Consider the following 27,542-nt stretch of genomic DNA (forward strand, 5'->3'; position numbering starts at 1 on the left):
AAGAAGAGGTGAAAAATAGTCAAATTGACAAAGACAACAGTAACAATAATAACATGATGTTCCTTTTTAATAGTCCGCTTGTATCATTTTTATTGTTGTTTTATATCAAATATGAGGGGTTTTCTTAATTATTTGTACAAATTGCTAGTGTAGCAATTACTGAAATTAGCTATAGGCATCAAGAAAAGTATATTGTCATAGCCAATGTTACGTTTTTAATGAATCCCCTTAATACATAGAAGTCGGAGCTTACAGCGGGTTCATGAAGGCGACATTGATTCATCAAGAGGAATGTCAGCATCGGGAAGCAACTCGGCCTCTGATTGGCCACGGCGAGTCACGTGAGCATTTCCCAAGCGGAGTTTCCACGACAGCTGGAAGCCGAGCGGCACGGGCGCATCGCTTCTCTGCTAAGATTATTTGAAATAACAAGACTTGTGCTCGTCTCAGCGCCTTCACGTAAACCCTGGTCTGGCATGGGCGACAAGAGGAGTCCCACAAGGTAAGGACCGAGTTAGGACCGCGTTGAATATTCAAGGTAGAAGAGGGGGAGCGTACATCGGCGAAACGCACGGTGGGGGGAAGAAAATGGGTTTTCTCTACGATCTCTCCCCCGCTCTCTCGCTCGCTCTCTCTCTCTCTCTCTCTCACCCCCTCTATGTATGCGTGTGTGTGTGTGTGTGTGTGTGTGTGCGCGCGCGCGTGCGGTCTGTGCGCGCGCGGGGGTGTTAAAACCTCATCGCCAATTACAGTGTCGGATCACAGCGCGCTCGCAGATGATTTCCTAAATCCTGTACCCAGATGTTTGCTATCGATAGCCTTCGCGGACGAGAGCCGGAGTCCCTCTCGACTCATTTCCTCTCCTCTCCCACCTCATTAGACCCTTTCATCTTTAACTCTCTCTTTTTTTTTGCCATTTATTGTCTTAAAAGGCCGAAGCGTCAACCGAAGCCCTCCTCCGACGAGGGGTTTTGGGACTGCAGCGTGTGCACGTACAAGAACACGGCAGAGGCTTTTAAGTGCATGATGTGTGATGTCAGGAAGGGGACATCAACAAGGTAAGGCGATGGATATACATTACCGTTCATGTCTTTTTTGCTTCAGCGGGCTCCAATGGAGGGGGGAGGGTCCTCGGGGACCGAGGGGCAGTTTACCCACCATCACCTATTCCCTTTTAAGCAATTTCTGTATTTGCACCTTGAGAGAATACATTAGGAGGATAGTATATTCCCCCTGTTTCTATCTTCTGTTCATTTCAGACAGTAAACATAAACAAACGTGGTAGCGGCCACTTCTCATCTTCCAGTTGTCTACCAGTAATTGCATTTATGTTTGTGTGTATCTCCTCCAAGCAGTGCATTAGTCTCCATGTTCTTGCACGGGTGTTGACACTGACCTCGGCGAAATGAGGAAGAAGGATGGCTCGCCCTTTTAAGCGCACACATCCATCTTGTTGCCCCGGAGATATTTGTAATAGATGTGGGGCGCCTCTTATAGGCATGCACATGACCTCAGTCACACACACACACAGGTACTCAAGCGTACAAATAGATGAAGGCGCGCTCACACACACACACACACACACACACTGTGCCCTCTGATATTTCCCCCGACATCAGTGATTCGAAGCAGGAAATGACTGTTATTCCTGAGTGGCAGTCATTATCAGGAGGAAAACACAACAAAGGGTGAAGGAGAGGAAGTGCAGCAGTTTGCTGTATGGCCATAGGAAGCGGTGTGTGTGTGTGTGTGTGTGTGTGTGTGTTGTTACACAAGCCCCCTCTTTAATGCATCACTAATTACGCTCTCCTATTTTCCCAGTGATTAAACCACAACAAAAAAACTTAAACGCTTTTTAAGAATTGTATTTTTTTGTGGCGGTGCGCGCACATACATGTTTATTTCCAATGTGTGTGTGCGTACTTGTGTTCGCGTGGGAGGGCTAGTTGTGAAAAGAGGTTGTCAGAGCAGCTGCCAGACAGACAGCCATAGCTCATTACTATGCAACAGCTTAATCAGCCTGCTGTCATTGGGAGACACACATACACTCAACATGCAAATTTTGCACATCACCGCATACGTACTTGCGCGCACGTTCTCAACGCGCACACACACCGCGAACACACCCTCAAGTGCGGGGTCGCCGCTCGCCGGGAGACGGAGCGGCGGGCACGCCGTTATCATTGGGTCCCGGCTTATTGCAGCTGATTGTTGAGAGGACACTTCACCGACTCTGGTGCGCCTCCGTCGAAACAAACGGCCGGCAGCTTTGCCAAGAAAGTGTCTGAATCCTCATGTCGGCAAAAGCTGAGGCGTCCTTTGTCTTCCCCATCTGGACACTTTTTTTTGGAGGGTGGGGGGGGGGGGTGGAGTTGGCAAAGATGCAAGAGCGAGAATTCCTCACTAGACCGCTGACACGTGGGCGAGAAATTTAGGAAATGTCAGTGAGAAGGTCTTACTTAATTAATGCTAATAACCTCTTCTCAACTGCAGCGCTGTCGTGCTCTTTTCAGAACACAAACGCGCATCAAACGCCGGCTAAATACTGCAGCAAAATGGCCTCACAGGTGGTCGCAGCTGTTAATGACCAAACACAACGGACAAGTGGATTTCTCGGCTAGCAAGCCGAAGGTGCTAAAGGGCAAACAACACGCGGAATATAAATGTGGGGCGTAGCGAATTCCCTCGCTGATTACTAAACAAGCATGACTGAGCTATTTCTGGAAAGTAATGAATTAGCGCTCGACACGGGCGTGGAGTGTCCAGTGGTTCGAGGGAAGTGTGTCCCACAGCCTGAAGGTCACAGCCAGTGTGGGTTTTGAGGAAGTGGCTTAAATCAGCTTATCGTACTTAAAGAGTGCTAACTTAGCACTGGAAATGTCACTTTGCCCGGCAGAATCTGTGTCGTCCTGCGGGTAGGATACTCGGGGCGAAAAAGAGGACGAGCCAAAGAAATAATTCAGGACGTAGAGTGTTTGCATGTAGATAGCAGTCGAGAGAAGAAGACGAATGTTTTATGAAGGTGAGATTTAGCAGACCTTGCCGCCGAGATCCCCGAGATGTGGAGAGATGATCTACAGCAGGGGCCCAAAGCCGACGAGCTGATTGAAAGCTTGCCGTTAAAGCTGCGAGTTTGACCGCAGACAGGGATACATCAGCAGAATTGGACCCACTTATTGGAGGAGGTAGAGTAAATTTAGACAGTTTGACAAAGTGGGAACAGGCTGACGTTCTACTAATTCTGTCAGCGGCTCGCAAACACGCATTTGAAGAGACAAGCCGAGTCTGAGGGAACAGAAATGCGTTTTGTATTTGCGGAGCACAGGTTTTCGCAAGTTTTGTTTTAATATTCTCTCTATGCCCCAATTTTGAGAGACGGCGCTCTCTCTCGCCGCAGTCATTTATGCAGCTTAATATGGAAAAATATGTTGCTCTTCTACAGCAAGCTGCTGACTTACAGTATTTAATTAAAGCGTTCTTAGAGGAGCTTTGGGATCACAACATATCATGCACTCTCATTACTTTAAGACTTTGCTCCAGCGAAAGCGGGAGAGACATTTTATCTTCCTGCAACTCCTTGGGCTCAGTCCCAGCCTTTGAAGGCAGGCGTGATAGATGGAAGTCGGGGTGCAGAGGCGTGAACGGCTGTTTGATAAGTGAAGTGCAAGGTCACAAGTTTGATTCCTGCGTCAGCTGGAGTGCTCAGGTGGAGCGTCCTTTAGCAAGGCACTGGAGGCCTCGCAGGTCGCCCCTTATGACTCGTTAAGACTGATTAAAGCAAGATACAGACATGGAGTTAATTCTACGAGGCTAGTGTTGGGGAGAGAAGCGGAAGGTATCATGCGAAGTGGCGCTGAGAGACAGCTGTTAAACCTCGACACTGTCCTTAGCTAATCTCTGTTGGGAATAATAGAGCCGTGTGTGACCTTCTCTGGTGTCTGCACCACCTGCATCTGCTCGCCGAGCTGAGCTCTGACAAGTTAGACCCACCAGGGAAACATTCTGCTCTCCGCGCTCAGGAGCCTGTTTGGCAGCATTATATTTCAGCAGGTCGAGACAGTCAGCTTGATCATGTCCCTATTAGTTCTCTCTTGTTTGTGTACACCCTCTCTCTGCCTCTATCTCTTCTATCTTTCGGTGATTGCTGTTTGCCCTCTTTCTGCGTCTCCCTCTCCCCCTCTCTCTCTCTCTCTTTCTCCCCAGGAGTTGAACTTAACCTAGGGCGTCTCTCTCTGTGACAGAATGACTGATGTGCAGGTTTTTCTTCAGCTCCACCTAAACAAGCAAAAGCCATTGTGGCTGGCTGGGAACCTGTCAGCATTTGGCGGTTTAGACGTTGTTTTTATCTTCCCCCGCACAAAGCTCACCCTCACAGTTCATGTGCATGACACACACACTAAAAATGGGGCTGTGCGTTTGGCTCAAGTGCATTTGGTTCACCTGCTGTAAAAATGTAGCTTTCAATTTGACTTTACCACAGGAAGCTAACATTTTGCCTATTAAACCAATACGCAGTCTGCCACTTGGTGAAGAATGCCAGAGAATAGTGACTAATATTTCTTTCACATTTCCAAAATAGCCTTTGGATGTTTAGTTTTGTCCAGAAACTCCGATATAGAGATATATTATAGAGATAATCAGCTTAAAGTGATACAGGCACAAGCCGATCAACATGCAACATTGCTCCAGCTCTGCTTAAATAAATAATTACGTGTGTTTCAAAGGCACACATATCTTATCAAATTAATCAAATTATCATTTTTTTTTGCCTGAACTTCATAAATTCAGTCAGTGATTGATGGTCTAATATTTATAATGCATATCGACTGAAACCAGAGAGTCAGTTGCTGCAGCGGTTCCTCAATTCTGGTATTTGTGGTTAAAATCGCGAACCAACAAAAGCAATATTTTTATTACCTTGTTCTTATGACTTTTCAGTGCTGCTGCATTGATGAAAAAAAAAGGCACAACCGCAATAGAATAGTTTGAACAATGTACATGAAAAGGCTTCGTTTGGAGAATGTGATTTGAAAAGAGCAGTGCAAAGTGTAAATAAGATTTAATCTTAGTATAAACCTATGGTCTTATAAACTGTTTGACACCCAGTACCTAGGCCTCTGGCAGGGCTATGTTAGAACCTATACAGATGAGCCATGACATTATGAACACTGAGAGTTGAAGTGAGTGACACTGATTATCTCGTTATCATGGCACGTGATAGTGGGTGGGATATATCTGGTAGCAAGGGAAAAGTTTGTCGTGGTGGAAGCAAGAAAATGGACAAGTGGAAGGATTTGAGCGACTGACAAGGGCCAGATTGTGACAACTGGAGCATCTCTAAAACTGCAGTGGTCATTACCTACTTAAAACGGTCCTAAGGAAGGAAAAGCAGTGAACCAGCGATGGGGACATGGCCCAACAAAACTCACTGAAGCACGTGGGGAGCGAGGGCTTGCAGGTGTGGCCTGATCCAACAGACGAGAACACTGCGTCTTAGATTGTTGATGCTGGTTCTGATAGAAAAGTGTAAGATCCATCCGGTCCAAACCAGTCGGGACCGCTTTTCTGAACAAATGTTAATTTAAACACAATTCACCCCCATTTTGCTGGTTTGTTATTGCTAGTGTGCAAAAACTGCAACTATGAGTGAGCAACACCTTGGGCTACGTATCACATGTATGTTTGCTATTTAAAACCTACATCCGTCTAGACGAGTAGTTAAAGCACAGTTTCGGTAATAATGACTCATGACCACATGACCACCGCTGTGGTTGATCCTGGCTCACCCCACAACTTGAAAGTCTTGTCTTCTAACCAGGTTCCTCTGGTTCCTCTCCCTCAAATAATAATGACTTCTGTGGATGCTGTTAACCAGGAACCACACGACAGCTGCTCGCAGAGTTTGTTATAAATGGCATTGGTTTTCCATGTTAAAGTAATTGTTGATTTTCAAGGCTCTTTGTTTCCTTCCTGCACAGGCGAGTGATGCAAGCAACATCACACGTTTTATGAGCTGTAATGTAATTCTAATGGTTAACGCAAACAAGGAGCGTGGATTAGAAGCAGCAATCATCGCCTCGTCGTTTCTTTTAGGCGATTAAACCATTAATAAGTTGGATCAGTCGCGTGGGTTGCTGGTATTAGCGCTCACATAGCAAACAGCCGAGTGTACACCGCGGACAATGAAGCTGGCTGCCATCGGTGTCACAGTGGCTCAAGATTACGGCTGTGTGATAAGCCTGTAATTACTGCGGTGATACTGATGCATGACACGCCGCTCTGTGCGCGCTCGAGCAGGCGGCCGCTTGTGTGAGAGGAGAAGGTAGCACAGTGTGGCTAGCGGGCCGCAGAAGGTGTCATAAACCACAGGACATGGAGAGCCATCTGTCTCTCCCTCTCTCAGCGTTACACACTCACACTCGCACAGAGTGGTAGCATGTACAGGCAGGGAAAGACATTAATCATCGGGTTGGAGGAGCTCCCAGAGCAGCATACAACGTGCTGATAGAAATCCTGACGCGCGCACACACACACACTTACACCTGGATTGTGGGTGTTCAACAGGGCATAAAATGAGCTATTTCACAATGATCTTACAATCATCACAGAACAGTGAGATGAGGTTTGTTTATAGCGGCACGCTCCGGTGCTTATTTGCAGTCCATCAGCTGTCCTTTGGGCTGTTTGCTCATCACACAATGTGCTCGATAAACGATCGCACGCAGTCCAAACATCTGCAGTATTCCGTCGTGCTACGTTTTAAACGCAATTCATTAGCCTTTCAACATTTCAGCACGGCAAGTGTTTGGAATAATGACCAAGGCTTCCTTTTAATGGTGATTCTACAGACCATGAATCCCTTTTTTTTTTCCTTTCCCAGTACTAAGTGTTTATTTATGGGTTGAAAAATCTCCTGTGTCTGAAGCCAAATTTCCAAGTCATTGAAAAAATGCTGTCAGACCAGTAAAAACATCACAAGCTGGCTTGAAACAATACGATTTGAACTGTTTTCCTGGTTTGAGAATCTCTCTCCAATATGAGAAATGGTGTCAGGGAAATGTGTTTGGATTGTTTTCAACGGAAGCCAGCGAGGGGATTTTTTTAAAATGGGTAGAGAGTTATTGAATATAATAAGCTCATATTAATCAATCTGAAAACGGGATGTTCTCCTTAAATGTAGTGTTTAAGTGATTATTTAAATTGTGCAGTATATGTATATGTCAATATGTAATGATGGTAAAGCTAATGTATGGTGATCAGGCATAACATTATGACCACCTTCCTAATATTGTGTAGGTCTCCCTTGTGCCTCAAAAACAGTTGTGACTCATCAGAGAATGGACATGGGCCTTCTGAGGGCGTCCTGTGGTGTCCGGTAACAGGATGTTGTTAGTGGGGGTCTTTGGCTCCTATGGGTTGATTGGAGGGGCCTCTGTGGATCATCCCACAGATACTTGATCAGTTTGGGATCCAGTGAATGTGTTGTTTTTCATGTTTTTTTAGTTGTTCCTCAGCTGTTTTTGTGTGTGTGTCTGTGTCAGGCTACATCCTGCTGAGGATGGCTGCCGCCACGAAGGGGTGATGGGGTGGGGGTGTCTGGTCTGGTCTGGTCTAGGTGGCTGGTGCATGTCTAAGTAAAATCCACATGATTGCCAGCTCCAAAAGTTTCCCACCAGAGCCTCGTGTCGTCAAACCTCCTGTTAGTGGTTTTAATGTTGTGGCTGTCTTCTTAAGTCATAACAGGTCATTTTACAGCTTTTCAGACAGAAACATAAGCCACATGAACGTTCTGTGTCACAGCCCTAAATGAGACTTTGTTGTGATACACTGATATGATGTCCACTGATCTGGGATCAAAGCCTCTTTGAGTGTTCTAGCAAACAACACTTATCAGTCATCAGATTCTGGCTCGTGCACACCATCCGTGTCATTTCCTTATTCATAGTGATGGCAATGACCTGTTTGTCCACATGTCAGGAACACAGCAGTTTCACTTCTCAAACCGGCTACATATAAACAGAGCACGTCCCAAGTCGGCACCAGAAGAGTTGTTTTCTTGGTGTCTTTGTGTGCCTAAATTTTAGTCTCTGTTTTCAAGCACAGGCCAGTGGTGGAAGGGTGTGAGGTCAGCGGGTGCACAAGGAGGAGGGAGGGACCACGAAAGGGCAGGGGAGTGAGATAGATATAGAAGAAGGGGTCAGCCAGAGTTCCCCTGTCAGAATATTTCTTTTCTCCTGCCACCGTTTCACAGGTTGAAGCAAGTTTTGAGCTTCAGCTTGCGACTAAAGTATAGGATTTCACGCAGTTCATTCTCATTTGTTCGAGCTAATGAAACTGGGGCCATAAAAAAAAAAGGATTTATATGACAGACCAGCTAACTGGTGGTGCCATGCTCCTTAAGCGGACTGTTTTCCTGATTGCATTCTGTGCATTGTTATAGTATCCATTGTTTTCTTTTCTCTGTACTTTGAAGGAAATAGAATTCACCGTGTTTAAGCCCTGCTCATAACATCCTAATTTCCCAGTGTGGGACTCCCATTAGCTGATGTAGAATGGGCGGTGTAAGTGGAGCAAATATCGACTGAAACAACAGTTCCAACATGCAGTATCAGTGTCAGAAAGAATAGGCCGTTGCATTAGGTGCCGAAATTCTTATGAAATCAATAGACACGCGTATCGGCGCACACTCGCCATTACGGAGGCCAGCAGTGTGGGTCTGAGTGCAGAGATAAACACCATTTTATTGGGTTAACAAAGGCAGCTCTGTTGAGACCTGCCGCTTTGCCTTTACCAAAATATTACCTTGTCTGTCTCATCTTTCACCTCCAAGTTATTGAGCCGGCCCTATTAATGAGATTCAACCTCACTGTAATTCATGGTGAAAGATTGGATGCACAAAATATGCCCACAGAAAATCGTTATTAGCCTCAGGTGACATTTTCTTGATTGTAATTCAAGCACACTTGCACCCGTTTGCTGCATTAATGAGACAGTAGCAATTCATTTATTACGTGAAATAATCGCAGAACGACATCCCGGAGTAGATTCACCGAACACAAAGAGAGGAGAAGCGGGCTATGAATGGGGCAGCCGCTGGAGTTTCTTTTTTTATTGTTTTGAAAGCTGGCAGTGTTTGTGCCAGTTGTAGTGCGGTGCAGGCGATCCCTCTACGACAGTCGTCATTTTGTGCATGCGAGCGTTGGTAAATTTAGCCCTGCAGACACTGCATCATTGCTGTAGGAGGAATATCGAGCTAAAAGATGTCATGTCGAGCTGCAAATTACTGGATCTGAGAACCGAGGACTCGGAGAGGCCTCTGCCTTTATTTAAAAAGGTGTCAGCACTTCCACAGCATCTTGCTGACAAGACAGACATATTAGAGGATCTCTACATCTCCTCACGATCAGACAGTTATGTAGGCCAAGAGACCCATTTGCATTTCACTCTAGCCTTGCTAGCATCACTGCAAGTTCTGTGAAGGCAGCGATAACTCAGAAAAAAAAAAAAGAAGAGACTCTTTGAAGCTGGGCCACAATTTAGGTCATCCCAGAATTGTTAAACAACAGTTTTGCCCTCAGAACAAGACGGCAGACCAAGAGGCTCGCTTTATAGATTTCTGTGCACAAGATGACGAGAAGCCTTTTAAATTATGGTAAATGGAACGTTTTGGCAAAAATGTGGCAACACCTGTCCAGACTAATTCTGCGGATGGATTCTGTTCTCTCCGGGACATTTGTACACTGTGTACCTGGACTGCGCGACACCCTTCTAATTACATTAGGGCAAGTGCAAAAAGGACATTTATCATGCAGGCGTATGGAAGCCAATGTTGTGTAATTGCAGTACTTTCCAACGGGTTCACACACAGGTTAGTACACTTGAGTTTAACTTTAGTACAGTGCAGACTTTTAGAGCGTACAGTTCTAAGAATACATCCAGGGATATATTTCACAAGATGGTGCCGTTTTAACGCAGACAGTTCAAATGGCCCTAATGAGCCGTTTTTAAAAATGTGAGCGTCAGATGTTAATATTTCAGCTTCCATTTCAACCGCAGGTGAAGTCTCAGAAAACACCGTGTTCTCCTCATGCGTCATCCGCTGCGTGCACGCATCCACGTGTGCGGTCATGTGCGTGCATGCACCTCGGCGGCGATGCCGACGATTTCGCTGTTTTGCAACACGCACATATTTTCATGCGGACCCCTCTTTTGGTTCGTGCGCATCTTCGTGGTGTATGCACTCATACATGTAACAACGTCTGCGTGTGAATGTGTTTTGTGTGCATACAAAATAAGGCACTACATGCGGGGGCTGCCTGAACAGATGGCCTTTTCGACACACACTTGCCTCTCAGCTAGAGCTCTTGCCAGCCCCACAACACGCTCGCACACACACACACAGCCTCGCACAGAAATACGATGACAGCCCTCGTCCGTGCAAACTGTCGCCAAGGCGGTTGCATAATGCATCATTTGAGACCGCAGACCGCCAGGGATAATGGGGATGTGACTGAGGAGAACCGTGCAGTTAACCATTCATTGTTCGGTAAATCGTTATATTTGGTATCTGGGCTACGTTTAGCAGTTTTCTGAAGGCAACATCCGACTGAGAAGTGAGGATGAACTGGTTTTGTGCACCATCAAGAACAAATCATTGAGCAGTTACTCTGTTGGAAGGCATCCAGTTCTTAAAAAGACGTACTTAAAAGTGTCCCCGCATTTTTAGCAGAACGCACAAGCACGACTGTAATCTTGAATGGGAAACCATTAAGAGATCACAACCTTGACTGCTTGTTGTATTAAGTAGTGTCTGGTGTCTACACCCCGGCCACTGGGTTAAAGGAAACAAGAGGCCTCTTACAATTACAGGAACTCACTGGCTGCTGTAGGAAAGCTCGAACCTTTGTGTACATTCCAGCTGCAGGAACCGCACCTGTGAGACCTCCTTCGTGGGAGAAAAAAAAAAAAAAAACTACCTTCTTCTAGAGACTTCTGAGTGGCCTGATATGTGGGGCGAGCCGATTGACCATGCCATACAGTTGACTTAAGAGTTATTCCTAAACCATTTTTGTGTGTGTGTCTGGTTTTCATTGCTATGGCGTGAGGGTGTCTGGTCTGGTTTAGGTGCGTGATACACGAATGCCAGGTCTAAACGTTACCCAGCAGAATTGTCACAAGAGAGTCAGTGTTATTTACTTCTCCTGTCAGTGGTTTTAATGTTGTGGCTGACCCTGACACAATAGCCTTAAAAGCCTTGGTATGCACCACATGCAGAACAAACCACAAACATACAAATAGATGGTGTACTGACCAGCATAGTCCTGCAAAGACATAGTATTTGTGCTAGATAAGCAGTGGCGTAGTAATCGGTATGTTATATACCAGCAGTGTATTCTGAATTCTGTAGGTTTAGCACACTTGTAGTTCATACTGCACGTTCGTATGCACCAAAACAGATCTCATCTTGCTGGAGTGTATCCTTGCGAGTGCTCAAACAAGCCTGTGCAGGTATACGACATATCTCACAGATGGCTGAATCCTGGCTTTCGCTCCGAATGCACTCAGTGTGCGTTTCCACTCGCTGCCAGCGTTAAGAACACTTCAACGGATTCATCCTAACCAGCGCCGGCAGTGATCATTGGCTCTTGATTACGGCGGCGGGCTAGCATGAAGCCATGTGCTCACTGTGATTTTCCTTTTCATTAATCTCCCCCTTTTTCTCTCCCCCCTCCTCCTCCTCCTCTGCCTTCCCCATCCCAGGAAGCCTCGTCCCGTCTCCCAGCTCGTCTCTCAGCAGCAGGTAACGCAGCAGTTTGTGTTGCCCTCGCAGCCCAAAAAAGAAAAGAAGGAGCGAGTAGAGAGGGAGAAGAGCGACAGAGAGCCAGCGCTCAAGAAGAACAGTCACAAGAAGATGAGGTAAACACGCCGACGCCAGGCTGCGAGATCAACGGGAATCAGATATTAGAGGGATGCATGAATAAACACTAGAAAATATAGATGGTGTTTATGTTTCCACCTGGAGTTAGGCTGTCATATATATCACAGTGCTTCATGGGAAATACCAGAAATACATTTCAAAGTAACAGCAGGGAGATGCGCTTTTGAGTTTCACTGTCAGTAAATCAAATCCATTTTTTCATGAATAGTTTGATGCAACTAAAAGACTGATTGCTGCTAATCTGCTAACCCTTGCTGTCCTTTCCCACATCAGGCCGAGATTAAAAAACATCGACCGAAGCAGCGCCCAGCACCTGGAGGTGACGGTCGGCGACCTGACGGTGATCATAACGGACTTCAAGGAGAAGGCCAAGCCCGCGTCCACCTCGGCGACTTCCTCCAGCTCCGCGTCGTCGGCCGACCACCACAGCCAGAACGGCTCCAGCTCGGAAAACACAGAGAAGGGCCTTTCCCGCTCCTCCTCGCCCCGAGGAGAGGGGAGCTCGGTCAACGGAGAGTCCCACTGAGTCAGCCCCCCCCCGCTCCCCTGGCCTCCACCCACACGTCACCTCCAACTCCACATGTCATTAGAGTTACACACTAAGGACTAGACCCTCCTCTTGCTTACTCATCTCTGGATCTCTCAGCCGATTCCTCGCCTACAGTTGCCGACATATCAGATTAATCAGATGTAAGATTTTCCACGCCAGTGGAATTCTGCCGTTAGAAAGCAATATGAAACCCTTTTCTTGCTGGAAGTTTTTAGTAAACCTGCATTTTACCTTGGATATTTTGTGGAACCAGAAGGATGCCACACACACACTGTCCAAAGCGCGATGCTAGAATATTTACTCAGAGACAGTTCGGTTCTGACGAGAGACTTCTTCAGAACCTGCCGGAGAAATATGTCTAAATAAAGTCGTGGACAGACTTTGGACAGGGTGCTGGATCCTACCTGATGTACTTCAGATGCACCAAGCCCCGCCCCCTCCCAGCACAGCATTTCTGTTCAGTGAAATGTGCAGCCCCACCTTTGCCATCATCATCCTCAGTGGCTGGCAGAGGGACCTATTCTTCCCCCATGTGGAATTTTCTGCCTCTGCCCGGAGTCTTTACCCCCCCTACCCCCCGTTGTCAACCTGAACTCTCAGACACTGAACCCCTCAACCTGACAGTTTTCTCCAGACGTTGACACTCTAAGCTTTTCCTCCTGAGCTGCCTCTGCTGTGGAGTGACTCTTTAAACACAGCCCTGCGACTGTTCTCCTCTCGACAGTGTTTTTTTTGCATAACATTCGGAGCAGGTCGGCTAGTCAGAGTACGATTGTTACGTCCGTGGAAAGACACCTGGTGGGGATGCCCGGTATAATTTTGTAGTAAAAACAAGCGTGCGTCACAGTCAGATAAGTTGCAGATACAATCAGTTGCTTGTCTTTTTTTTTTTAAACTTGTGTAGTATTGCAACATCTACAACAACATGGACCTACACGTGCATTAAGTGATTTTTAACGTCCTCTTTCTGTGATTAAAAACCATTTCTACAGAGGTGTAAGTATTCTGCGGTGATACGTAGCTTTTGAAATGATTTGGTTTCCGGAGTTTCTCATTGACCAACTATGAACCACTCACGTAGCAGCAGATAAGAGCTGCTAGCTTATCGCAGATAAAAGGGTGATAACATTTGCAGCAGGTGCTGTGTTACACAGAACCATGTGTTGTTGTCCTTAGAAACTCATGGTTAAAACACTATATATAAAAAATAAATAAAATACTTGACAGGGGATTGGCCAAACTATCTGGCTAACTAACCAATCAGATCAATGCACCATATGACAGGCCGTGTAGCCACGTGGTTAGCTTGTCGGTCAATGATTTTACCATCTTGGCACATAGAATTAAATCATCCAGGAAAAAAAAATTAAGTTCTGTTTTTGTTCTTTAAACGACAACAAAGATGTTCTCTCTAGGTTCCGTCACTGTTTGAATAAACAGCGCCGGTTGTTGGTACCGCAGACCATTGTCACATCTAAAATATGTACCTCGCTGCCAGTAGTTCCTCTAAGGAAAACGAGAGGTCGAAACACAGCCGGCCAAACGGATTCTCCCGTGCTCTGAGTCGTCGCACAAGTATTCGTCTGCCTCGCAGAGCTCTGACGGCCAAATGCAGCACGCCAGTAGAAAACAAGACAAACAGCACGAGGTGTTAACCGGGCCTCCAAATTTACTAGAGCCCAAACTGATCAAGTACTAACCACTAACAGCATCCTGTTTCCAGACACCGCAGGACACGTGTCCTTTCTCTGATGACTCACGACTGTTTTGCAGGCACAAGGGAGAACTACACAATACTAGGAAGGTGGTCAGAATGTTACACCTATTCTGTTTATTAGCCATAAGTGCTAAAAACAGTTTCACTGCTGTGTTTCACTGCGCTGATACCTTAATATCCTGTAGTCATGAAAGAAAAAAAAAAAAAAAAAAAATCACTTAATGCAGCTTCAAACATTTCAGCTCTGTCAGTACGGACACATCATCTGTCGCCTTGTAACTACACGGAGTAAGCAAAGCCTGATTCCAATTACTGACCTCCACCGTGCTTACTGTTTATCACGGGTCCCACAGAATATTAACTACAAATGTACACCGCTATTACCTTTCTGTTTTCATTTGGCGTGCTTTTTACTTTATTGAACAAGAGCTGACGTCAAGCCGGATTCATCAGAGCGAAGGTCGCCTCGGAGGCGCGGAAAGAAACGTCGCCGACCGACTGATGCACCGTCAACTAAACGTAGAAGGCAGCTGCGGAGGCTGCAGCTGCGCAATCACACCGGCGTTCTACTTGCAGTTGTCCTGTGCCGCACAAATGGGACTACGTCTGTCGGAGGTCCCAGTGGAGACCCGGCGGGCGCCGATGCCGCCCTGCACCCACCTCATGGATACCGCGCGGGGGAAGAGAGATGTGGACTCGCACTTTTATGAACTGTACAGGTGACTTCCCGCAGCGCGACGGACTTCAAGGAACCGACGTAGCAAAAGAGCAGAGCTTTAGAGTACTTTAAACTCGCAGCAGAGCAACTATAGATCAACCTAACTACACGATAACTTATAAAAAAAACCTGTAGAATAATTACACAGATAAGATAGATATTTCTAAAATATTGTCCTACAATGTTTTGATGTGGTTGTATTATCCATCATACCAGTGTTACTGTCGAGATTTTTACTTAACATTTTAGCACACTTCATGAGAACTGTTACGGCATGATAATGTTACGGTCTTGGTATATTGTGGGACGCGCTATGTCTCTTAGTTTGTTAGTATTCTTTAATGTATCGGGGGTGTTTTCTCTCGGGTTCACTACTCTAGCTGGGACTAGTGTGAACTCGAGAAGAACTGTTTGGATTTGAAAGACACTTAAAACGTGTTAATGTCATTTACTGATATAGTTTAGTTGTTTTTTTGTTTTGCTTTTCCATGCCCATTTGTTTTAAAATGTGTGAACTTGTTTATTACATGTCTGAATAAGAAAATTACAAAATTCAAACAACAACAACAAAAAAATAGTCATTTTTCTTATGCACAAAATTCTCTTCAGTGCAGGTGCACCTATTCACACATTTGTCTTCGTCTCTGAACTGTGTTTGTAGCAGCGCAGTCTCACAATACAGGATTTACAGGTTCAGGGTTCATCCACCAAAACGATTGCCAAAAGGCTGCCATCTTTATCGCCCCGAGAAAAGAATTGTTTGTTTTACCACTGCACAGCAACCAGAAATGGTTAAATAATAATAATAAAAGACTGCCAAGTTATGAGCCATAAAAGCTAAAAACAGCAGTGTGTCGGCACCGCGTTTGAGTTCACTTCTTTCTGTGCTCAAGCTGTAAAAAAACAAAAACAAAACAACTAATGCAGCTTTGAGGATTACCCCAGCGTGCGATATTCTGTTGTGTGAATCTTGAACTGAAAACACATTTGTATTTCAGTTCTTTTTCCCCTTCATTCCCATAAATCGTTTCAGATAATCTGCCATCTCTGTTTATAAAACTGGATCTAAAGTAGCAGCTGCAACAATGATGCTGCTTTCACACAGACTCTTAAGTATTGCTAATATAATGTCATACAATAATGTATTTCCAGTACTCTTTGGTACTAAACACCATTAGCGCATCTATATGAAGTAGGTCTTTTATGTAGAATTTCACTTGTAATGGAGCATTTATTACTTTTTCTGAAATGAAGGATCTTAACACTTACTGAAAACCTACAGGCCATATATGTTTACAGTATCTGTGAGCACCTACTTCTTATAGTCAGTTATACACAAATTAATCTGCTCTACTGACAGTCATCCGCACTATTCTCCCACGCTTAATGATAATGCAATGACGTCCGGGTCTGTGGCCACCTCAATAAAGACGACTAGTCACTTAAAGCCACACTGAATGGGCCTTTTCAGAGGTGAAAGCCATTGAGAGTTGCTGCAACTGTGCGTTCGCCTTCGCTCCCACCCTTCCCCCATCAAGGGTCCCGACCTCCTGCTTCTGTTGCACCAAAACGCATCAGGTTGAACGGACGGAGCAGAGAGAAGACCCGGAAGCTGGTTGATGGCTCCTTCAGAATAAAAGAGTGACGAACGCTAGCATCCAAACGCATAAAGGCATCAGAAAATCGACCTCGTTGTGTTGTGATATGAACAATTGTAGGGGAAACGGTTTGAATATATATCAGAGGAATTAATTTAAAGCTTCAGTCTTTAACATATTTATTTTTTAGCACAGAACAAGAAGTTTACATAAGGTAAACAGAATAAACTTTAATTACATAGACTGCTCTTCATCTGTAGAGGAAGAAAGTGACAACAGTTGCCGTTTCCAAAATGAAAATAAATCCTATTTATTGAGTGTGAACAAAAAAAACGGGTGTTTAATCCGTGCCATCTATCAGAGATGTTGTGTGAATTAAATGAAATCTAAATGTTAAATGTCGAACATCGAAATAAAAGCAGCCGAAGGCACACATGATCAAAAACAAAATGTAATCCCACTAATTAATTTAGAATTAGAATACTTAATTATCCCTTCAAGGAATTTGTTTTGTGTCTGCTACTCCCATAAAGTGACAAGTGACAATTACACGATAGCTCCACAACAATAATTTTTACAAAATATATAAGCTAATATAGCGGAGAATGTTGTGGAAATACTACTACTAACAATAATAAATAATAAACAAATAAATTATAGTTGCAGATATTGTATATCCGCTAGAGGGCGTCGTTGACGCTCTGATCTGGTGACCCGTCAAGAATTTTATTTTCCAATCGCCAACCGGAAGTGCGTTACCATGGCGTTTGGCTTAGCAGTTAATATAAATCGCTAGTTTCTGTGTCATGACTCCGAGTTGCGTCTTCAAACTCCATAATGCGGCGTTACATACGTGCACTACTGCTGTGCATGGTGTTTGCCGTGTTTTCCGGCTTGTATGTATACAGTAAGCTGTTTTACTCGGACGTGTCGGTCGGAGGGAACGGAGCGAGGAGAGTTTTCAACCCACCGAGTGTCCCCGGAGCCCGGCGAGGGGACAAAACCGGGCCCCAAAAACCGCACTGGTACAATAGGTAGGACTGGAAATTATAAACTTCCATGGGCCGAAACTAGAAATATATTATTCTTTTCATAAACGTGCATGTAAATATACAAATAATGCTGGTTTCATTCACACTAATGATGTATAGGAATGTGACGAAGCGGTCCTAATTCAGGCAAATCACAGTCGGTACAGTACTTTCTATTGTAACATCGCGAGATCTGCTCAGGTGCGCAACCTCACAAGCGTCACTCCTGTGGGTTAAACATATTAATTGATAAGTATTTACTTATGCATCACTAAAGCAGACTGAGTAACCCAATGACAGCATGTGCCTTACAGTTATGTTAATAATAATATATTTTAATTTTATTAGATTTGTCAAGTTGCCCTTAAAACAATGTAAGTGAAGAACTGGAACTACTAGTCAGGAGGCAGCTATTAGGTTTGCACTTTTTTGGTGCTTACTGTGTGGTCGTTAATGTTAATTTTCATGTCTTCACGTGGTAACCATGTATTTTCTCATGTTAAGTTTTTATTTTGTTAGTTGATATATGTACCAACTTCAGCCACATAAATTGGAAATGCACCCAGTCAAAATAAACCATAATTTCCCTTTGGTTATGTTTACACGTGAAGTTAGCAGTTATGGATATTTGCGATGTCTGGCAGAATTGAATACCAGTGCAGTGCATTTGAGCTCATGCTCATGAACCCACTAGAGTAGTGAGTGCTGCTAATGACACCAATGTCAAACACCCTTTGAGTATTCTGAAGATGACCGCACAGGCTCAAGTCCAGGCAGCCCAAAGTAAGTTGCACAAGCAGGAAAAAAATCTGTGTGCGAGTATGCTGCTCTGCCAGAGAGACAGCGAACTCCTTGAAGTAAACGAGGAGTGTTTCAGTGAAAGCCTTCAGAAAGATGTGGCCTGGGTGTCAACAAACAGTGCTCTGGAGGGCAAAATGAAAAAGGAGTTAAAGAGAAAATGTAGAAGAGAAGTGCCGGAAGATCAAAGCACTGGAATAAGATAAGAAAGCGTGTGACGAGGCCAAGAAAAGGTGGAGGAGGCCATCACAGAGCTGAGGGAAGAAAAGAAAAAAAAAACTCAATGAGCAAAACAAACTGGAAGATCTAAAAGAAAGAAATTGATGAGGCAAACAGCCAATTTAAGGGCAAATAAAATATGTAGTCTGCTTCCTTAACTCAGGTACATCATGCGTCAGCGGAGTCAGATGGATGGTGCTGGCAGCAGCGTTCAGACCACACCTGAACCTCCCATGCACCTGGCCGTGGTGGCCTGTGGAGAGAGACTGGAGGAGACTCTCACCATGATCAAGTCTGCTGTGCTGTTCAGCGTTAAGCTCCTCCACGTGCACATCTTTGCTGAAGATCAGCTGCACGCCAGCTTCATGGAAGTTGTGAGTAGGACATTTTTGTTTGTTGTTGAAAGTGGAAAATAAGGATGAAGGCTTGGTTTATGTGTCATTATTCCATACAATATTCTGTGTGTTACACCAGAAGATCAATTAATTCTAATTTGTGTTCCAGTTGGAATCGTGGCCTGATTTTATTCGCTCCAGGTTTAACTACAGAGTCTACTCCATCAGCTTCCCCAGTGAGAACGGAGCCGAGTGGAAGAAACTCTTTAAACCCTGTGCTTCTCAGAGACTCTTCTTACCTGTGAGTATTTGATGGAATTAAAATTATTTTCATAATGAAGAACAAAATTTTGGCTTTTTCCTTGCGCCTTGAAAATATTTGTAATATTCACTGCTTAAACCAGTGGAGAATGTCCGCAGTATTAACATTGCAAGCGAAATCTGTCTTTTTTCTTTTGCAGCTGATCTTAAAGGACGTGGACTCGGTCTTGTACGTGGACTCGGACATCCTCTTCCTGCAGCCCGTGGACCGACTGTGGGCGTTTCTGTCCCGGTTCAACTCTTCTCAGCTGGCAGCTATGGCCCCAGAGCACGAGGAACCACGCATCGCCTGGTACAACCGCTTCGCCCGTCACCCCTTCTGCGGCAAGACGGGTGTCAACTCAGGGGTCATGCTCATGAACATGACAAGGATGAGGACCACATTCTTTAAGGTACCACTGAATGTTATGAAACACAGATAAGATCGAGAGATATTTTATTTACTACATTACTGCGCTACCCTTATTGACCACAAGATGTCCTCCTTCTGCTGTAGGTGATTTGCACCAAGGTGTGTGAAAGGAATCTGTTACATCTTGTTCCAATATGAATCTCCTAACCTCCACGACATTTTGTAACTTTTATGGTTTGACAGAATGACATGACATCAGTGGGGCTACGTTGGGAGGAGCTGCTGATGCCTCTACTACAGAAATACAAGCTGAACATCACATGGGGAGACCAGGACCTTCTCAATATAATTTTCCATTACAATTCTGGTAAGACAGAAACATACTAATGCACATTTAACATGTTTGTGTTCTTAATGGTACACAGTTATACTAGGGACACCGGCCTTTCATATCTGTGAAATTACAGAAGGTATGTATTTAACAGTATTTGACAAAAAAGGTGTTTGTCCATTTCCAGAGTGCTTGCTTGAGTTTCCATGCCAGTGGAACTATCGGCCAGATCATTGCATCTACGGCAGCAACTGTGCCTCGGCCGAGGAGGATGGCATCTACGTATTGCATGGAAACAGAGGAGTTTACCACGACTACAAGCAACCGGCGTTCAGGGCCGTTTACGAGGCCATAAAAAAGGTTAGTGTATCTTTGTGGAAATATGTACTTCAATATTTAGAATTCAGCTGCAATGGGCTTCTTGTTTAGATTCCAGCATGTTGTTGTTGTTGTCGTTGTTGTATTTGGTTGAGTGGATTTTCTTTGTCTGTTTTAAGGCAAAAATCCACTGATATTTTAAATCATTTTATGCAAAAATGAAGAAATTCCGATAAGAATCAAATCAAATTTCTTTGGCTAATAGACCACAAAAACAAAAACATTGAAAATGCTCATAGATAAAAGAGTCAAATTTGTCTTTGTGAGAACAGCACTTAAAAAAAAAAAAAGAAAGAAAAAAAAACCTGTTTCAACAAATGCTTGAGTTTTTTGCTTTTTTTGAAAGAGTTAATAGGGGATGGAAACATCTTATACAAAAATGTTCCAATGAATTGAATGTTTTTCCTTAGAGAAGGACAGCTCTCCATTTGTCTCTATTAATGGGCAAGGTGATAGTTTTGATGTCTGCTTTTTCCATTGTTTTCCCTTGATATCTCTACTTTAATTTCAGTGACATGTAACGTGACCTATACCTCAACGTTTTGATGCCACAACTCTAAACCAGTTAAATGAAACACTCCTTTTTTGCAAAATTTCAAAGTTTGCTTTTATATTTGCCTGAGAATTACATAGAAACACGTCACGTGAGTGAGAAGCGGTGCCCTTAGACAAAAGACTTCTGCGACAATGAATTTTAACAAGGACTCCATGAGCCTTTTCAAATTGTTACAGGTGTAATTTAGTGCAGCATTTGATAGAAGAAGCCCCTTCGTAACTCCAGTGACCCATCTGCTCTCATTCTCTGCTCCATTTCTTCGCCCTCCTAGATGAGATTTTGGATTGGTGCTGACCCTAAACACTGAAAGCACCAGGCACTTCAGATTGTCTGCATTGGAAAACAAATCTCCACCACTGGCAGAAGGTCGGAGTGAAAGCTAATTTCCCCCATGAGGATGTTTATGGGTTGCTTACCAGCAGTGTAATGATATTGACGACACGAGTGGCATTTACTTAATGAAGCCATCAACGCTGGGAGTCTCATTGCTTTCCCATTGAACATAGATCAGGATAATGGCTTATCCATACTTTATCCATAGCCTGCAGTTAAGACTGTGGCTTTATAGGACAAGATCAATTATGGCAGCAGACACACACTCCCACACACTGTGTGTGCCCACAGGAACACCCACAAGGGTCCATAGACCATTTTATTTCAATAGTGCTACTTTTATAGATACGTGATTAAATGTGGTTTGCCAGGAGGACGCAGTAATATGGATTAATCCATTGTATGAGACAGTTTCATCAGATTGTACACTTGGCAAATGCCCTTTAAACTCTCAAGCACTTTGGCAGAGTATACTACTGATAGGACAGACAGTGAAAAGAATGGTTTAGCAAACTGGTGCAGGGGAGAAATGCAGAATAAGAAGAAAGAAGCTGAGCAAAGCAGTGTCTTATATTCTTCAACTGTCACATGTTTAGAGAAGTATTTGCAAACATCCGTCCCTCACGTGAAAGGGAATAGGTGCAGTACCGATGACCAAACTTTGGCCAATTTTCAGTGTTGTGCTCCCTATATCATGTGGAATATAACCAGGTACAACTCTTCCCTAATATGCAAGCTTATACAAGCACAGAAAGCAGCTCAAAGAGAAACTAAACCATCCCCACTATGCCAACTACACAGACCAACAACAGACAAAAGTGTGAACACAGGTTGGAGCACATTTATATTGTGTCTGATTACTAATGTGGAGCATGTGTGTAGTCATGTGACTGGCCAGGGGAGGGCTGAGGCACGTTAACGACAGCTGCATCACAGGTGAGGAATGGCAGGGCATGACAAGCAGGTGAAACTCATTTACAAATTATAAAAGTGTCCTACAAACCCTGTCAAGCCATTGACAAAAAAAAAATGTGTCATTTATGTTGGGCTAATGCTGATGATTATTTAACTTCTGGTTAATATTTTAGTTGGGATCAATGCTCCTATTGAACTGTAGCTCATATATCTGAATCGGTGTCCATGTTTCGTATCCTCACACAAAGAAACCGAAATACAAACAGAAGAACTCCTCCCCGGCTGTGTCTCGAGCAGACCACAGCAGTCCGTCCTTCATAAAGCATCTCCTCCCTCCCGCCGCTGCAAAAAGCCGAGCCGAGGAAGCTGCAGTTAAATTTTACAACCGGTGGTACGTTCGGAGTCGGAGTCTGCGCACCAGCAGCCGCGAAAATCAATACACCAACTGTAAATGCAACTTTATGACCGGCGTGTGTGTGTGTATAAGTATGTCCTCATAAAAACGCCATTCTCTTTGTGACCCAACTGCAAGCAAATGAGCTGGCATAAAAAATGGTAATTCCCCTTTGATTTCCTCTGAGCATTGTAAAGACCCCTTCATTATTGGGAAGACATGAAACTTCTTCTGTGATCCCAGGTTATCACTGGACGGTAAGCCTATAGCATAAAACTGACTCCAAGAACGTGGGCCTCTTTATGTTTGGCCCAGCTGACCAATCAGAGTCCCGCATGACTTGAGCCGTGCCTTACGGGTTTAGTTTTTAATTTAATCTGAGGAAAGATATCTTTCAAGTGCAAGAGAGCTGCACAAAGCACCACTTTGCTTGCTTACTGAAGGAGTCCGATCCATTCCACTGGAACAGTCGGGGGGTGGAGAGATCCTCAGGAGAGTTACGACTCCACATTTTGGGATTTCAGCTACTCATTTGAAGATTCTGAGCCCATTCTCCCAAATGTTCAGCTGTTGGTACTTCTATTTTTATCTTTATGCTTCTTGAAGACACAAAGAGATGAAGATGAAAATCATCTTGGATCTACAATAGTCTCTTTCCTCACATTGAGCTACAAATTTTAATGTTGAGTTTATCAATACAATTCTTTGCCAGTGCAATTCAAGAGGTGATTCAAGGCTCATTTAGGGTACTGCAGAACATAGCTTACTCATGAAGCCAATGTGGGCATGAGCCATTTATACTTGTGCGCTTGTTAGTCTGGCTCACTCTGTAAAAACACCATCCAAACACTGGTGTTTTCAGTGTCTTTTTTGCCAGTTGGATTGGCTTTTGTTTCTACTCCTTGCTTCGCTTTCCACTTCCTGCTCCTGCTTTTCAACAATGGCAACCGAAACATTCGCCAAAGTCATCTTGGACCTCCAGAAAATGGTCCACAGTAGTGATCACTGTCAAAATGGTCACCACTGTTTGCAGACTGATGCAAGCTACGGGTTTAGTAGGCATTAATTTTCCCCCATTGGAGTCGAGTGTACAAGGGGAAGTTTTGTACAACCAATTTACTTAAATGATAACAGAGCTTAAAGTTACTCATCATTAAGAGTGTTTTCCCTTGACTGACAGGTGAGCACCTTTGCCTGTTGCTAGTTGTCTACCTAGGACTCATGCCGACCTTTCTCAGGTCTTCTTCACTTACGAATTAACGGGTAGTTAGGTGGAGGTAGGCACTCCCAACATGGCGACTGCCGGTGACACCCACATTGAGCTTCGAAACTGTAGGTGAGGTCTTAGGTTGCAGTAATCCAGTCAAAGGTTGCAGCCATGGCCTCCAAGTTATTGGATGATTTGTATATTTGCCAAAGTTGTACATTTTCTCTTGGTGCTGACTTACATTTTTTTACATCACCCCATAAAAATACCACTAATGATTTTAACATAAAAACTTTCTGCAAAAAAAGACTTGTATGACGTGTGTCCTTCTACACTCCATCACAAACGTCTCAATCAGCCCTTTAAAAACAAGCTAGCCTGCACCTTCCAAGAGCACATTTTAACACTTACCGTCATTTTTAGAAATAAATGTGTAGAGCTTTTTTGAAAACAACACCAAATCTAACCAAGTGATGTTTTATTGCCGTTCCAGTACTCCTTTGGCACAGACCCAGTGACTTCTTTGATGGATCCTTTAGAAGAGGAACTGCTGAAGACCACGCACACTTACTGTGGTAAATCCCACACACTCTTCACCAAGAGACTGGCACTCAGTCTGGTAAACATCAACCGGAAGACACCACACGGACGGTGACGAAAACCAAGAACTACGAGGAAGAAGAGGCTCCTATAGCATTTTTTTTCTGTCCTGACACTGATTCCACATGTAGAGAGTAAAACATTGACAGATTACTGACATTTTGTTTGCTCTGGCAAAGCTCACACTACATTAATCAATACTTCTTTGTCACTGTAAGACAGTGGACTGTCACTGTTAACAGCTAATTTGGAGAGCAAAGAAGAATTGATTTCTGGTTTTAACATTAGCAAAATGGCAGCAATTATGCAATTCTTCTAACTGGGAAAATATGGTGTGGGATTTGTGGAACATTCAGCATTATGGGCAGCATCAGAGGATATTTCCGGTACTGGTATCATATCACAACAGTTCCAGTTAAAGAAGATAAAATAATATGCTGATTTTGCCAGCTGAAGCTCAACAGGACAGATATATATGAACATATATATATATATATATATATTCTTTCGACTGACAGCTATAGCTTGATAAACAAGTTGTCAACTGGCAGACTGTCAAAACTCATGAACATACCACTTTGATTCAGCAGACGGCTTATGAGTGAAGATTTGAGATTGTTTTAGAGACAAGCTGTGTAAAGCTCAGTCTGACCACTGGGATTGTCTCAAACTGAGACTAATAACTGTTCACCTGTAATCTGCTCTGGATAAGAGCGTGATGGAAATCCCTGAAATCCTCTGTAGTGGAGGCCAGTTGGCCGTGTAGCAGAGAACTGAATTTAGCAGAGGCAAATATTTGCTTCAGATTTGTTAATGGATAGTTTTCATTTGTTTTTATCACAGACTTTATGAACATTTTTATATTTTACAAACAGCTGGAGATTTTTTTTATCAGCCTCTTCCACCATTGATTTTTTTTATTTTTTTTCAGTGCCTTTAGTTACTGAAACGTGTAAATGTTTGGAAGAGTGTCTCTTGACTTTCCATATTGGAGAATTTGTTGAACCGTGTGAAATGCTCTTATTAAAAAGAGTTACTTACCGTATCAGAACTGGACGTAAGGCTTTCTGCAAAGCCCAGTTTTAAAAGATGTATGCACTGGACCACTTTTTCAACTTCCAAAATCCACTAAACAACACTCTGTTAAGAGAACGTGTATATAGACATTGACTTTTGCGAATTATCAGGTAAAGTGATCATGTAAGTCATTTTTGGTGATCCTCATAGGGAAATTGCTTTGTCACAATCTCTCAATACGCAGTTCAATAAGGTGAGATCTTCTCATAACAGCTAAATATTTTGGTGGTTAGACTCCAATTAGAAGCGATATTGTAGAGTGGAGTCTCAGAACGTATTAGACGGGAGTCTAGAGGCTGGTGATGGTGTTACAGAAAGGCTGGTGGAGACTTTATGATGAGGTGGAGAATGGGATAAAGTGGACTGGTCAGTAGACTGATTGGTCTGAAAGGCAGAGTGATTGAATAGCAACGGATTCAAAGAACAGGAATATTGGGACTGATTAGCTCAGAACCAAACTGATCACTGAACGAGTGAAGCGACGTTGAAATGAAATGACAGCGTAGGAAAGTGGAAGTGATGGAAGTGAATGAAGCAGCAGGAATGGAAAGTGAAAAGATCCTCCTTATTGAACTTCATTGAAAAAAAAAAACAGCCTGATATATATGAATAGTAAAAAAACAAAGAAAAACACGTCAAATGATGTACAAATGTTCAAAAGTAATATACAACATCGAATCATAGTTTGGAGAAAGTACTGAAGAGGCCAGTTTTATCTATAGTTTACGACATCAGGGAACGCAACACGAATTATGATTTTAGTTCAGGTTTATTTTAAAATATTGCATTTTTAATGTGTGGTAATGTGTCTCAATGTAGACACATTGCTGTATGTGCTGGAAAAGTGTCTTTAAGCGTATGTAGCTGTATGTGTAGAAATTGCTGTTGAACATATGAATAAGCTCCAACTTCTCTCGCGATGCCAAAGTATTTGTTTTATTTCTGAAATTACATTTTTTCGCACCGTTGAATGTATTTTGTACAATAAGGGTCGAAAGGGTGCTTGTATTAGTGTGAGTTGACTTTATTTTGTTGTGTTATATTCATGTCGTAATGTTTAAAATGAAATTACTGTGTCTTTTTTCACATTAAAGATCATTTCAGTTTTGTAGATTTTGTTTTGTAGTGTTATTCATGGCCACCAGAGGGCAGCATTTTTTCACAAGTTCCAAACAAAAGCTGAGGTAGTTTTGAGGAAGGGAAGGTTACGTTTGGATGAATTAAAAACATACAATTAAAAAAACATTCCTTTTTATGGACATCAGTCCTTAGGTCCCTGTTTCTTCGCTTTGGATCAGTTTAATACAAACATGTTTTCTATTTACCACATTTTTGTTGGCTCTAAAGATCTAACTTGAAGAAGACGGATGCTGTGTTTCTAACGCCTCGTGGACAGATCAATGGACTTGCCAATAATCTATGGCTACGCCACCCGAGTTACAACACTACTCCTGCCTCAGCTCTGAAGCGCTCATAAAAGTGTAAGTGATGGACCAATAATGCAGCCCAATGGATGTCTCTCTGTGAAACTGTACACCAATGACTTTGGGGAATGAGTTTATGCTTATTCCCATTAGGTTCAGCATACGATCGTCCATTTATGGCTCCGGAGCTGGTTTGATTCATAGCGCCAGAAATATCCTTCATTCATCACTATATATCCATATGAGAGCTTATCAATTACCTTTATTGACCTGTGGGCTTACATGCAACATGTAACGGGTCAGGTCCCCAGGGAGACGGAGACAATGGCTTGAATTGAGCACCGCGCTGAAAAATTCAATATCATCCGTCCTCCAAGGTTTCATTTTCCTGAAACTACATGTTTTATATCGCAATAAATAACTCTGATTTTATTTCTTTTGTGCCGTCACAGCTGGCGGAGAAACTATTTAAAATAAATAGGAGGCCTCCAGCGTTTAGAGTGGGTCGAGCGGAAGACGAGGGAGGGGGGAGGAAAAAAAACACACAGGGACATCGCCGAGTAATTAAATGTACTTCTGTGTTTGTGATGGACATAAATAAAAATCCAGGTAAGGTTGGCCATTTTTTTTTTCTTCTGGCTATTGTACAAAAAGAGACAGAAATGTTGGAGAGGAGTTCAGGAGTGGGAGTACGGAGAGAAAAGGGCTGGAGTGTGTTTTTGATGAAAGAAAAGAAAAAGGCTGTCACAG

General features: G+C 43.5%; 2 protein-coding genes across 3 annotated transcripts; both read left to right on the forward strand.

Annotated features, from left to right (window-relative positions):
• The first annotated feature begins 252 nt into the window (after positions 1-252).
• On the forward strand, positions 253-15,781 carry yaf2 (YY1 associated factor 2). Of its 2 annotated transcripts, XM_047575383.1 has the most exons (4): positions 292-502; positions 933-1,058; positions 11,761-11,916; positions 12,212-15,781. In XM_047575383.1, the coding sequence occupies exons 1-4, from the start codon at positions 477-479 to the stop codon at positions 12,462-12,464; spliced, it is 561 nt and encodes a 186-aa protein (XP_047431339.1). In that variant the 5' UTR covers positions 292-476; the 3' UTR covers positions 12,465-15,781. The 2 variants fall into 2 exon arrangements, with proteins under 2 accessions (XP_047431340.1, XP_047431339.1); XM_047575384.1 differs by lacking the exon at positions 933-1,058 and having other exon boundaries at positions 253-502.
• Positions 15,782-17,104: 1,323 nt separating this feature from the next.
• gxylt1b (glucoside xylosyltransferase 1b) lies at positions 17,105-26,479 on the forward strand. The gene is made up of 7 exons (XM_047575382.1): positions 17,105-17,555; positions 18,733-18,943; positions 19,074-19,205; positions 19,366-19,617; positions 19,821-19,944; positions 20,096-20,268; positions 24,185-26,479. The coding sequence occupies exons 1-7, from the start codon at positions 17,359-17,361 to the stop codon at positions 24,344-24,346; spliced, it is 1,251 nt and encodes a 416-aa protein (XP_047431338.1). The 5' UTR covers positions 17,105-17,358; the 3' UTR covers positions 24,347-26,479.
• Positions 26,480-27,542: the final 1,063 nt, after the last annotated feature.

Source organism: Mugil cephalus, chromosome 22 (genome assembly GCF_022458985.1).
Source record: "Mugil cephalus isolate CIBA_MC_2020 chromosome 22, CIBA_Mcephalus_1.1, whole genome shotgun sequence".
Taxonomy (NCBI): domain Eukaryota; kingdom Metazoa; phylum Chordata; class Actinopteri; order Mugiliformes; family Mugilidae; genus Mugil; species Mugil cephalus.

Bases quoted from the DNA above. Each gene is read 5' to 3' on its own strand.
- yaf2 (XM_047575383.1), top strand. From the start codon at position 477: ATGGGCGACAAGAGGAGTCCCACAAG. The intron at 503-932 runs GTAAGGACCGAG...TTGTCTTAAAAG, and splicing joins GACAAGAGGAGTCCCACAAG to GCCGAAGCGTCAACCGAAGC. The intron at 1,059-11,760 runs GTAAGGCGATGG...TCCCCATCCCAG, and splicing joins AGGAAGGGGACATCAACAAG to GAAGCCTCGTCCCGTCTCCC.
- gxylt1b (XM_047575382.1), top strand. From the start codon at position 17,359: ATGCGGCGTTACATACGTGCACTACTGCTGTGCATGGTGTTTGCCGTG. The intron at 19,206-19,365 runs GTGAGTATTTGA...TTTCTTTTGCAG, and splicing joins CTCAGAGACTCTTCTTACCT to CTGATCTTAAAGGACGTGGA. The intron at 19,618-19,820 runs GTACCACTGAAT...ATGGTTTGACAG, and splicing joins TGAGGACCACATTCTTTAAG to AATGACATGACATCAGTGGG.